The sequence below is a fragment of the Apaloderma vittatum genome, unplaced genomic scaffold, assembly GCF_000703405.1.
Source record: "Apaloderma vittatum isolate BGI_N311 unplaced genomic scaffold, ASM70340v1 scaffold2002, whole genome shotgun sequence".
NCBI lineage: Eukaryota > Metazoa > Chordata > Aves > Trogoniformes > Trogonidae > Apaloderma > Apaloderma vittatum.
Window position 1 is genome coordinate 21,137 of NW_009701675.1, and position 13,722 is coordinate 34,858.

Sequence of the window (13,722 nt, forward strand, 5' to 3'; positions counted from 1 at the left end):
AGAACTCCACCAATACAGGTTTTACCAAGCCTAGTATCAAGCTAAACCGTATCTATACACAAGATATTTCATAAGTCTGGTCCTTAGTTACTAATATGATCATTTCATAAAATCCACGTGACACTCAAAAGCACAATGGGGTCACTTTCCAATGATTTGTTGTTTTCTCTTCGACAAATTTATGGTGAATAAATCTGATTCAAAAGGCACTGAAATAGATTAATATTTCATTATGAGAAATGTCCACAAAAAGCCTTCTTACTTCACATTTCCACTAATGACATTACTGCTAAATTATCATAATCCTAATACCTGAACTTTTGGAAAAACCACTATCTTTTCAAATGACATAAACGAAATCTGGGTGAAAGACCACGCTGCAGTACTCTTACTGTTTTCATTTCAGTAGTCTATACAGTACTGTGAAGCTCCTGTTCTTGTTAATTTATTTTTTTTTATTGCTGTACCGTGGCAGCTAAAAAGGAATTGTGCTATTTAAAGGCTATCTGATTTGGATGTAAAAAACCAATGCTCGTTAATCAAATTAAATTTAACATTTTAATTTGACATTAATAATTACACTGAGAGGAAATGTTCTTTAAGGATAGTAACATGGGCTATTCTAGAAGAATTCAGTAGTTCAGAGATGACATTGGTGCCTGCTGTACATTTTAAAATTCTAAAAAAACACATGACCTAACATATCCAGAATTTTACTTTAACAGAAATAGTGCCCACTGCAGCTTTTTCTTTGTTTTCGTATACTGTTGTATCACAAAAACACCTCACAGAGAAAACATAGGCCAACAATTGATGATCTTTTTAAAAGTAAAACAAAGCAATAATAAAAAATTAAATACCAGTGTAACTTGTGTTTGTAGAATATACTAGTGGGTTTGTGATGGGTGGTTACTAAGATTTAGAATATTAATATTTACAGAAAGGATTAAAAGAAAAAAATGCTGGATTTTTTTCTTAATCTTCTGTAGTAAAGGTTGTGCAACCTAAGGTAGTTCATAATATTACTTACGTGAAAGCTGCTTGATGTCTTTGCTGAGAAATAGTGGCAAGCTGAAGTTTGGCCTCAATAAGAGCCTCTAAATCTTCAACAGAACACTGAGATATCTCCCCCTCATATTTGTCCTGTATGTTCTGCACAAGGTGACAAAGACTCCCTTCAGCTTCTGTCAATAAAATCCCCTAGAGAGGAACACAGCACTGTATGATTTTTAAAAGTAATGAAATAAATAAATAAAATCTTTAAAAGTCTTTTATTCTGCTATAGCCTACCATCACTGCAAACTAAAACAAATCAACTTGAATACAATATACCTTCTCTATAAATAGTAGAAGGGGTGTTAATTTTGTTTTTTTCAGGTTTACAGAGTCAATGTATTATTAAAAACTATGCTTAACTAAATATTTTAAGGTTTTACAATATTACTTATCTTTCTTATAGCTATGCTTGATAGTTTTATACTATACTTCTTACTATGTTTAGTAATCTTAAACAATGAAATTCAATATTAAAATACAACATTAAAGATGTTGCAAGAAGTATTACATTCTTTTCTCTATATACTTTGGCAGCTTCTTGAGTGTAATATGTATCCTGAAAATTCAACCGTCATTTACAGACTTTCTCATAAACAGAGCTGTAAGAAGCTGTGAAATCCAAATCTGAAAGTTAATTTTAAATAAAATCTCAATCACAGAGCTTTCAGCAGAATTCACAAAATAATTCAAAGGTTTGTATCATCCAATATCTCTTTTTGACCAGTTCCCTCAATTAATTCAGAGCCTCACTTAAGGAAAAAAAAAAAAGAATAGAACAATTAAATAAAAATCAGAAAGGTAAAAAATATATTATGTGACTTAAATAAGCCCCACTCAAATTAACGTAACCATTTTATTTGTTTTCAAGATGGTATTTTCAAGTTATTTTCAAGCCATGCTAAAACTATCAAGTTTCTAGTGTACAACATATACCAGTCTCCAGATATCTCCATGTCTCCAGATATATATTTTGTACATCACTTTGTTTGTAACAATGGCCAAAAATAGATACTTCCAAAGTCAAAGACCCCTCTGAAAGAATATGTCAGCCCTTAATTTTTGTCTTTTTTTGTGATGTGAAACTGTCAAGCATGAACTTTACAATTAAACAAAACCAAAACCAACCAACCAAACTTCCTTCAAACAAAGAAGCTAATAAATTGTGGCATGTTTTCTCCAAAATAGAGCATCAGAAAAAGGAACATGGAAAGTCTGAGACATTTCACACACAGGAGAGAATGGTTTTCCATTTATTTGTAGAGCATACTGTCTCATCAAAGAGTCGCTGGCATGTTCCACAGGCACTGCCCTCTGAAAGGTGATGATTTTATTCTTGAAATCCCATTCAGTCTTTACCCTTGTTGCCAAAACAGACATACTGAAATCTGACTGTATTTCCCATGCAGACTCTTTGAAAAACTGCACCAAACCACCCAGACTTCATGCATGGCTGGTAAAATGACAAAAAGACTAGAAATAGATATTTCTAGTCCCCTTATTCATGCAACCCTTCCCTCACTATTTCTGTTACGTTGAAAACATTAGCATTGTGTTTTGAATTATCTGCAGTTTCTTAAGCCTTTTTTGTAAACCCCAAAATTACCTTCAGCGTAGCCATATTTAATTCATCTTTACAGTCAACGAGCTGCACCATTGTGCTTCTTGGTTCCTGTTGTCTTGGAATTTTATCAGCATCAACTGTCGAATACATTACAGATGAAATTTAAGAGGTTAACAGTTCTTTTCCAACCTAAACGATTCTATGATTCTATGATAACAGATGCAGAACTAAAGCATTCTCAGTAATTTGAAGAATATGCCCCTTCTTTCCTCTGTTTATAATTGGGCTTTTGATTTTAAAATAACTGAGGAAGGATGGAATACAGCTCTAATAATATTAGAGATACTAGCTTAAAAAATCCTTGAAAAATCTTATTGCTTATTATTTAAATAATTACTGATTTTTCCTGCAACATTTAATATGAATATTGTTTATAATATGACAAGTTAATGCATGTGCAGTTAAAAGTGGAAAAACTACTATTGAGACAAGTTGCAGAATAAATGCCCTTTTCCACTACCCTTATAATTACCTTTTGTACTTGGTGTTTTAATTCTGCTTGACTTCTTCAGGCTGTTGTTATCAACAGAATAGACATGGTTTGCCACATTTTCAGGTATATTATTTATTGTGGCAGAAAGGCAAATGATGAAATGCATTTTGGCTAGGGTTAATTTATTCATAATTTGTTGGTTGCACAGTGGCACCGCTGTTAAAGACAGGCTCCAATTAAATATGTCTTCCAGTACCTACAAGAAATTCAACAATTGGGACAATTTGAAATGACATATTTTACATTTTTCTTGTTCAAAGTATATTCTGCTTCCATTAATAATGGCGTTTATCAACAGTTAACATGAATAATATTAGCCAAATGCTCTTAGTCATCACAAATGAGTTGACATTTTTGTTTCCAAACTTAATTCACCCTTTAGTAGTATTTGCTACAGCCTTAGTTATCAGTTTTCCAGTAGAGGAATCTATGAAGTTGTAGCTATTACTCTTGTATCAGACCATTACATCTTGTAGCTATTACATCTTGTATCAGACCATTCTAGCGTATTTCATAGAATCTGTTGTTATTCATTATAGCAACCTTGTTTTATCTTGAGTTTAATATTCTCATTTTAGATTAATAGATTTTGAGGCTGAAATGCTACATAGCTTTGCAAAGTCATAAGGAGAAGAAGAGTCCCATATAGACTATAAAGTGTTCATATCAAAAGCTCAGGATAAAGCACAACTTCAAAATAAATCCGGAACTACTGAGATCAAAAGCTGTCAAGACAGACATCTCATTTCTATCTTCTAATATCGACTGCTGTATGAGACACAAGCTTACTGTAAACAAAGAGAAAAGTGGAGAGGAAAAAAGTGGATTTTTTTCTATTTTATAAATTTGTTTTTATGGTGCAGCTTCTCTTACACATTCTGGTAACATTTACCCCTACTGTCTTAATGGATCTGTGACAAGACAAATTAAAGAAAATTAATAAAACTAAAAAACAGAAAGGAAGTCATCAACAAACACGTTATTTTAATTAAAATGAGAAATGACTGTTCATTAACTAGTTTACAAGTTCATTTTTTTTCTTTTTTTTTTTCCCCCTCCAGAAATGGAATTCAACCCCAATCTGAATTAGTACAAATCTATGAAGACAGCTCTGACTGACAGAAATTACAAATCCAGATGACCATTGTTCTCAGTATTTTAGCAGGATAAACACCAGACTCTACATATCATGACAAAAGCTGACTAATTCCACTAGTATGCTTTGCATAGACAAGTCACAGGTTCATACATATTAGGTCTCCCATCTGAAAAATGGTAATAATGGTACTTGCCTCTCCTTTGAGAAGTCAGCCTTAAAAATTCTAGTTTAGGAAATGGTAAACTGTTGAGAATATGTTTTCTATTTACTGAGTTTTATTAATAACAAGTACATTTTCTGAATGAAATAATCTCTAACTGATGCCAGAGAAATAAGTATTTATGTCTAACATAATTTTTTTAAAACATTCAGATTTTTTTTACCTGTAAATTTGTAACAGTCAGGAGAGATTTGGAGGAGTCAAATTTCTGTAAGACCTGGAAAATAGACAAAGCCAAAAAGTAACATGTTACAATATGAGCATAAAATAGGTGAGTTAGCAGAGCAGTGGACAAATGTGGAGCATTTCCAACTATGCTGTGAGGGCTCTGAAAATTACTTGGCAAAAAAATTACAAAACTGAGACCCTAAACTGTCCCTACATCTCCTATGCCATTCATCAGGATTCTTCAACTTGAAGCAAGGGGAGAAAAAGGCTTAAACCAACATAAATCCTCTTCCAAATTCTAGGAGCTCTATAGACACCAGCCATCGACTGCCCATATGTTCTTTACATTTCTGAATCCCAAACCCAATTCAAGACTTAGCACATGCCTTTTCTGCTATCCACCAGATCTCTGAATGGAATGAAAACAAGACCTACAAGTCAAGATTAACTTGAGACCTCAGCCTCCTTGAGGGTTCTTAAAACACCTATTTCTTCACTCATATGTGCTTCCATTTTCTGAACCCTAACCCTAACTCTAGTTGTTGCTTAAACACCTTTTGCCTTTTCACCAGGAGATAAAGCAAGCTACTGAGAGGAAGAAAAAGGCAGAAGTAAATATAATTTTCAGCCTTCATCATAACTGAAAGCTCTACACACAACTGTCACTCAGGTTCTATGTGGGTTTTATTAATTCTTTTATTAACTTTATACTCCAGATGTAGCCCTCTATCACCTCTGTCATTGCCTGGAACATGTGTCTGTCTTATTCTGAGAGCTGTGCAGAAGTCCAGCAAGCACTTAACTTCTGTATGTGTTGCACCCTAACCAGAGATCTAATGCTGGACCTTCTATGCTGTTCACCCAAACAGGCACCTGTGAAACCACACTTTTAGAAAAAGACAAATCAAGCAGACCTCATCCTAACTCTGTGAGTTGTTTAGACAATATATAAATTAAGGAATGGACTTAAAGATGCATTTTAATGTCACTAGCATCACTAAGGAGTAAAAGCATTCTACTGTAGCCATGAACAGGGAAGCTGCAGAATCAGCTCTTGTGAAGATGCTGACATCTCTTTATGGCTCAACCTAGTAAGACTATAATGTAGTTCGTGCTCTAAAAAAAATCACTAGATTTCAGTTTCTTTTCTTTCCATGCAGTTAGTACGGAACTGTCATTGGCAAATTAAAAAGGCTACATTTTGACAGTTTAATTTCATTTTTTATTAAGCTCATGTTTCATTTAAAACCTAGTACCACTGCAGGTTATCCTAGGAGGAGTGTTTGTCCGTATTTCTGGGTTTTTTTAAATGTAAACATCTGATATCCTATCATAAAGGTAACTGTAATTATTCCCTTATTAATTACCTTAGACATTGATTTGTGGCTGTTGCTAAAAAAAGATACTGTTGCTCTGTGTTTGTTATAGCCATTGTGAGGCTGCAATATAAGGACAGCCAGGCCATGAGTTGGCTGGAACTTCCCTCTCAAGGTTTAGTGAGATGGGAGAGGGAAAATTCCCTTTAAATGAGCTCAATAAACTCAATTTGCTCTGCAGTGCCAGCTTCATTGTCTATAGCACAGTGTAAGGGAAGGAAATGTGAAGTCATGGAGGTGGGTTAGGAATTTCCCTTTCAGCATCAGCCTGCAATTATCACCTGATTAGAAATATCAACCTGTTGCATGTAGAGAATGTGGCTGCATAATCAAGTTAAATCCACGCTGCTGGCAAAAGGGGTGTCCCCACCTGTCCCTCTAGCCTTCTACCACATGTTCAGTCAAGCACGCATACCAGCACACATTCTTTGTCGTGGGGTTACACCTATCCAAAAGCAGCACTCAGATAAGGAAGACCTTGATTACATTCACCTAGCAATAATTAACTAGGTTGTTTTGGTATATACTCAGAAAACAAGGAAAGGATACATAATTGTTATGGGGGAGGCTAGCCCGATAGCTCTGGACTCTATCTGCCTGCACAGGTATGCTCGCAGGTAAGACGGGTCAATTGTTAAAAGCTTCATAACCTTGTAGTACATTAGTGATCAAGGTAAGAGCACTATTTGCCTTTAATATATGAAGAAAATCAAAGAGAGTGACTGAGTGTCACATGACTGTCCAAGCTCTGAGAGCACCAATAGCTCTTACTGCCCCAGCATCACCTGGGGTTCCCTCCTAGGACCCCATTTCAGCCCATACCCCAGCAGGGCCGGTCCCCAGGTCCCTAGAGCCCTACACTCTCACAGGCCCCCTGAGCCGGACGCACCCCTGGGCCCAGACCCCACGACCCTGCGCAGCCATCCTGGGGCTGTGTCTGAACCCAGTTCTCCTCATCAGGCCTGATCCTCACACCCACTGCAGGTCTATTGCCCAGCCCAGCCTCAGCATGTCCCCAGCCCCACAGAGGTGCCCGATGCCCAGGGCTGGGGGTTGCCCCGGCTGCCTCTCAGCTGCCCTGCTCCTGGCTGGGGCGATGGGGATTTTGCCATTAATGGGACAAGAGCTCTATCTGTATTTTTTATGCCTACAAATGAAATGACACTTATTTTTTCAACAGTATTATGTGCAGTATTCACTGTATAAAACAGACACCACATATGTTTCAAAATTTATTTTTGTTCATGCTGTTCAGTAAGAGAAATTAATGTCATTTAATGCCTACTATTCAATCTGCCTACTGAAAGAAATTTAGGAATTTTTTAGGAATGTGTAATAGCTTGCAGACATGGAGCATGTGCAGTTTCATGAAGAGAATTCAATAGTAATAGTTCAATGTTATGCTTCTCTGCTGTTTACCTTCATTTGTTCAATTTTTCTGTATCCTGCAGGTATTTTCCATGGAATTCTCTCTCCACAGTTAAGCAAAGACAATTCATGAACAGCCTCCGTAAAAAATCCTAAATCTGTAAGTACTTTAATCTGTGAAAGAATAACAGAGTCTGTGATTTAAATAATCTTCAATTATTCTTTTTGCTCAAAATAAAATGTATTCAAAGGTAATTTTTGAGTAGATTTGGCTACTGGAATAGTATAATGAAGGAGAACGTTCTTCAACTGAAAGAAGTCTTTCGCTGAAAAAAAACTCCAAAAAAACCCCTCACATCCTTCAAAAACTCACTCCTGAAAAAGGAAAAGAACTTAATTGATCTGGCTAAAGCTCTGAGAGTCAGTCCAAGATCAGCCAAACCTGTATCAGCTTTTCCTGAAAGATCTAAAACCAGTAATACTGATTAGATTACAATACAAGTAAAATTCCTTTAAAAACCAAACAGAAAAACAAATAAAAACACCACAAAATATTTAAAAGAAACAGCCAAACCCAACAAGCAAACATTAGTGAAATGACAAAAGTCTCTTCTAGAAGTCTGACAACATGGTTCCACCATGACACCAATAGCAAATTCAGAAGTGAACATTGTGAACAAAAAATCATTTATGTTTTGCACTTAATAAAACATTTAAAAGAGTGATGGGATGAGATAAAAAATATGAAGTAAAAAGTTTGGATCTAAGACAGAAAAATCTTGCAATTGTATCTTTAAGGAGAATGCTTGTTAAACGAAGCATAGAGAGAAATTATGAAAGTACTTAACAGTCTCTATGGGACACTAACAATAAAATTCTATAAGTAACTCTACATCCTACTAAAATTGAGAATATAAATAATAATTGCGTTAAGAAAGAAGTCCGATTCTACAGTCTATTGTGCTAAGAAACACTGAGCAACAGCTGCTCTTTGAAGTATTACTTTTCATAGTAGAGATATATGAAGAAATACTAAATCAACTACATTTAACAAAGAAATGAAAAGTTTATTTGAAATACAATGTGCTGCAATAAAAAGAAGTTTTGTTTGATTACCTTGAGGATTCTCCCTTCAATACATTTAACTGGGTCCTTACAAATCTCAGAAACAATGTATTGGTATAACGTGAACAGTGGTAAAATCTGTAGGAAAATATTAAGTCATCTAGTTATAAATGTCATTTACAGGGTACAATTATAGAAATATACTTTGCAATTATATATCACAAATATGTAGATAACATAGGAGAACTGCTTTCATGGGCACATACCACCACTACCTCTCTTATATTATGCAAAGAATGAATGTGTTAAAAAGATCTTCAGCTCAATGTAGAAAGTGAAGTTCACCCAAATTATTCTCTGTGTTGAAGACGGAAAGATGTTGATATAAGGGTTTCTAAATTGTTCTGCATTTGGATGCCATTTTTTTTTCCATATAAGTATCAGAATAGTAGAATTCTGTAAGCTTTATAAAATAAACAGAATTAAGTCCTTCAACTGTATAAGTGAAACAATACCAACTGTACAATAAACTGGATGGTGACAATGCTTACTGATAAATCAATTTGCATTCATTTCAAATTGAAAGTTTTTGTAAGGGCAACTAACAAAAACATTTTCAAACTGCATTCTAGTAAAGTATACAGTATACTTACATAATATTTCAGAAAAAAAACCAGATTCTTTCCTTACAGATGTATTTGTTTATTGAAAATGAAAGAACTTCTAAAATTTATTCACTGTTCAGCTTTTAAATTTTTGTTCACTTTAAAATGTCCCCGAGCCTGGAAAATGCTAACAGCACTGTTACCTTCTTGTCAAAGTAATTTTTAGTTTTCATAAAGTAGATTAATACTTGTGAATTTGGATTACAAATGCTTCAGGCAAATGTTTTAATTGTATCCATACAGTTTCCAGCTGATATTTTAAGTAGTTCAACAAAATCAGTCTTTGAAATCTTATTTTTAATAAAACTTGAATCTTGACATATTTTTATTTGTGTCAAATCAATTTAGTGCCCACCATGCAAAGCATTCCCACACTTTAAGCATTCAGTGGAAATGAAGCTCTCATCTTGCTGAAAATGCAATTGCTTTGACCATGATCTATGACCTGGATCTATATTCTGCTAATACACGTGTAGAAAGAATCAAAAATGTGCATGGCCACGTGAAGCAAGCAGCCAAATTAAGTGTCCCTGTCTCCAGGTAACTGTCTGCTCCTTATTCTCACTTGATCTTCCCTAGTGAGGGCAGTTAGACAAAGCTTAATAACGCAGTAAACTCCTGTAAAGAGGGATAGGAAGAAGCAACAACAGGAGGTAAGACACACACTTACCCTCAAGTTCCAGAAGAAATCAATCCAACAAATGCCTTGCTGACAAAAAAAAGGAGTAACATCTTGCTGCCTCCTCCTCTCTAACTCCTCTTCCATCTCTAGCCCCTAACCTTTTCTTATTCCCACGCTGCCAGACACAAAATCTTTTCCCCTCCCTTGCACCGGCTCTCCCACTCGCAGAACCTTTCTGTAAGTGGATTCAACTCATTAAAGCGGCAGAAAACTATCTACTTTTTTCTGCTGGGTAGCTTCCTGTCATCCTAAGTGTTGATTTATAGAGGTATACAATAATTGCCCAACATGAAAATCTGGTAGGCCATACAGGATCAAAGAGGAACAGAAGTAGAATTTCACCTTTTTCAGTACTAGTAAACAAGTCAATCTATTTATTCCAGGGTTAAGCACTGCACTTTTGAAAGAAGTTGGATTAAAGTGCAAGTGGTCAGTCATTAAATGGAGGAAATAAGCACAAAACCAACATAAAAGGGAAGTTGTAAAAAAACTCCCTACAGAGGGATAAGAGAATAAATGAAGCAGAAAGGATTTTTATTTAGTGAATGTGAAAGTAAAAGTGTTGAAAGCATTCTGGACATACTATATTTAAAGTAATTCTCAGTATAGTGTATTTCAAACTGTATATAATAGGACATTTCAACTGAAATGCCTAAGCTAAGTGGACCTGTATTGTCACCTTCCTGACTAAACAAGTACCTCGTATATTCTAAAAACTGTAGGCAGCAAGCTACACCTTGCCTCTATCTCAGTGCCACAGAACCTAACCATACAGGTATTTTCCTAGAGCTTCTGAGGTACCTCATAAGTACACACACACACACAAAAATAAGACTTGATGTCTGATAATTAATTTCCAGAGTGTAAAGTAATACTTACTATTAAATTTTGTTTTGCACAATGTAGCTCGAACATAATGAAGTTCAGACTTGCAACTACAGTAGAGATGTCAGCTCTGTAGCGATCAGAGAACAAATCAATACCAGGAATAAGCATATTTGTTTCATATTGTGCAAAGTCACAGTCAGACGTCGGATGTGGCAGAGAAGCTCTAAACAGGGTCTGAAAGCAATAAAGTGAACTACTTGTGAAAAGATATATAGGCATCAGTGAAACACCACAAAACTCCAACCGTTGAGACTCATAAATGACCTCATAAATGAAACCCAGTCAATGTCTTAGGTATCCAGTTGTTTCCAGACAAAACTACGAAAAATCTGTTTAGAAAAAAAGGCTCTACGTGTTAACTTGATGGAGAAGAAAACAAAAAGAGAAAAAACACCCAGGCTGTAAAAAATGTAAGGACAGTATTGCATAGAACAAGAAAAGATAAAAACTAATCTAGGTATAGAAAAATAATCATGAAAGATGGCTCAGCAAGTACTCCTCAGGTAACGAAAAATCCTCCTAAAGAGCCAATGGCATTTCTTTCAGATTCCAAGTCAAAGCATCCCAAATAAATCTCTCGAAGCACTGAAAAAAAACCCCTAATATATCACTAGGACTCCTCAGATACTTCTTAAGATAAGCCTCTGATCAGCAGACAGAAGGAACTTACAAATTATTCAAACATTTCCATAATCAAGGAAAAAGCACATGAAAGATTTGTTGAGATGATTCTGGGGTTGTGTTCAAACATTTCTTTCCCAGTCCAAAGACATTTCATGGAAAATGTCTTCCATGAGAATAAAAATGTTTTTATCTTCCCCACAAACTAGGAAATCTAGTCTGATTTTATTTAGCCTCAACTGCTTGCCCCCCCATCACCTCAGCTGTCATTTCTGGGAGAGGTGCTGACTTTATGGCCAGTTAAAAGCTAGTTCCACTCTAGTTCTGCCTTTAGCTTGTTCAGCTAGTACAGCATAAATCATATAACTCAAAATTAATGTGAATTTTAAGGAGGTAACTTAAACATTCTTTCTTTAAAAAAAAGAGGAGTGCTAGCATTGTCTCTGATGTTGGATATTCCTTCTCAGCTGTGTTTATCTTACTGTAATTAGCAACAATATGCCAGACAACTATGCATTTACATACTCAGATCTGAGATATTAACAAGCCTAAAGCTTATACCAGAGGTTGAATTTAAATAAGGTTATAAAAGCTTTGCAAGTCAAGGAACAAATTACAGACCTGAATTTCGCAAGGTGCAGTGACAGTAACTAATCATATTTTTCAAGACACTTGGCCTGCAAGCTGCATTCCAATTAATATCAGACCCACTTCAGACACGTCACAATTATAACTGCTATTATAAAACTGGATTCCTCAAAAGAAGGAATCAAAATTGTTCAGCTCTGTACCAACAGCAATTACAGTGCTAGAAGCTAGTCAAAATTCCCCTTTTCCTTTCACCTTTTTCTCCCTTTGCTGAACTTAAGGAGGTTCTAACCATGGCCTAGCGCAGGTCCCGAATCACAGCCAGGGCTGGCACAAGGTGTTAGAACGTGGCATCGGTTTGTTTTGGAAGAAGCCAGCTAACTTCCTGATGCTGCACTGGAATGAGTAAGCATTGATCCCAGTGGACTACGACTGGCAGAATACTTGCAGTTCTTCCTCCTGTATCACTTTTTGCTACTGGTGTCTTAAAATTTTCTTTTAAAAGTAAACGGAAACGCTTTTTTCCCTCTACAGTTGGTTTCTGAAAGTTTGCAAACGTAATGATCTTACTTTCTTTGTAAATGAAACTGAAACATTTTGGTCATATTTTTAGAACAAGCTTCCTCTAGAGCTGAGATTTTAGCATTACAAATTAATATCTTTCCATGTTAAAAAAGAGGTAAAAATTTCTAAGGAGTCTGTTCTCCTGGTTGAAAACTTATGACAATCTGTGAAGACTCTGCACAGATCTGAGAGAGAGCACTCTGCTATTGTTGATGCCATCCAGCTCCTCCTAAGCAGAACACTTCAAGAGAAGAAAAATATATTTGACTAACAAATATTTTAGCCATCTTCACTTTTCAGTATTTTGTTACTTCTCTGAGACATTAGCCTCCTATTGAAGTGATAATTTTTAGGCTATAATACAGAATAATGTTAAAAAAAACAGAGAATAAAAACATCTAATCTAACGTGCATAAATTGTCAGCTACCTCTGATCTCTAGTTTTCCTTCACAATCAAAATGAAGAAATATTTTAATAGAGGTTATTAAGATTCAAATTTTAGAAGCAATTTGTCAGCTTTGTGAATTCTAACTGAAATTGTATTCTTACCTTAAAAAGTATAGCAGAAAAATAGCAGTATTTAGTTCTTAATCTCATCTTTGATGTTATTATATACCTGAAGTACAAAAAAATAAAGGAAATATGAATCTATCCACCAATATAAATTATTCAAACTCTTTTTTGAATCTAGTATAATAATGATACTAACACAATCTAGATGTTTTCCATATTGCAAAACAGCTGTTTGCACTGTGTGTAAATGCTCAGCCATCCCACGCCAAGAAAGAAGCGTTTATTAGACTAAAGGCATATCTAGACAAAAGCTGTCTATCAAGCAACTCATACCTTAAAGTGTATTTTTTTCCATAAAGGAAGCCTAAGATAACACACATGTGGACTTGCAAATGGTAGGTGTCTAGCTAGATTAAATTAATCCCACACAGTACCTCAGCAGAGTTTAAGCCACCCTAGTAGCAGGGTACTCTTCTGATCTGCAATATGAGAAATCTTTAATACTGTGTTAGAGTCCTTTAATCTACATTTTACAGCCTGAGACTAAGATGCTCTAGAAAGAGCAACTCAGGGGAAAGATGTTTTAATAGCCCAAGAGAAGAGAAAAGATTTGCCTGAGGGAGAAACTGAGAGGATAGCTACCTCCAGATCTCTCCGGGATTTGGATGTATTAGCATTAAAGGGAGAGCACACAGGGCAGCAAAGTGCCACAAGCACTTATAAAAGCAGGCAGA

At 35.4% G+C, this 13,722-nt stretch overlaps 1 protein-coding gene across 1 annotated transcript in view; it reads right to left on the bottom strand.

Moving 5' to 3' along the window:
- CFAP54 (cilia and flagella associated 54) overlaps positions 1–13,722 on the bottom strand; it is a gene marked incomplete at both ends in the record, with an annotated part of 97,078 nt that overhangs the window by 17,094 nt on the left and 66,262 nt on the right. The window contains 8 exons of the mRNA XM_009879216.1: positions 1,031–1,200; positions 2,660–2,754; positions 3,150–3,366; positions 4,653–4,706; positions 7,453–7,575; positions 8,518–8,604; positions 10,693–10,875; positions 13,025–13,091. Of these exons, the coding sequence (XP_009877518.1) occupies positions 1,031–1,200; positions 2,660–2,754; positions 3,150–3,366; positions 4,653–4,706; positions 7,453–7,575; positions 8,518–8,604; positions 10,693–10,875; positions 13,025–13,091 (996 nt within the window). The remainder of the gene's footprint in view (positions 1–1,030; positions 1,201–2,659; positions 2,755–3,149; positions 3,367–4,652; positions 4,707–7,452; positions 7,576–8,517; positions 8,605–10,692; positions 10,876–13,024; positions 13,092–13,722) is intronic.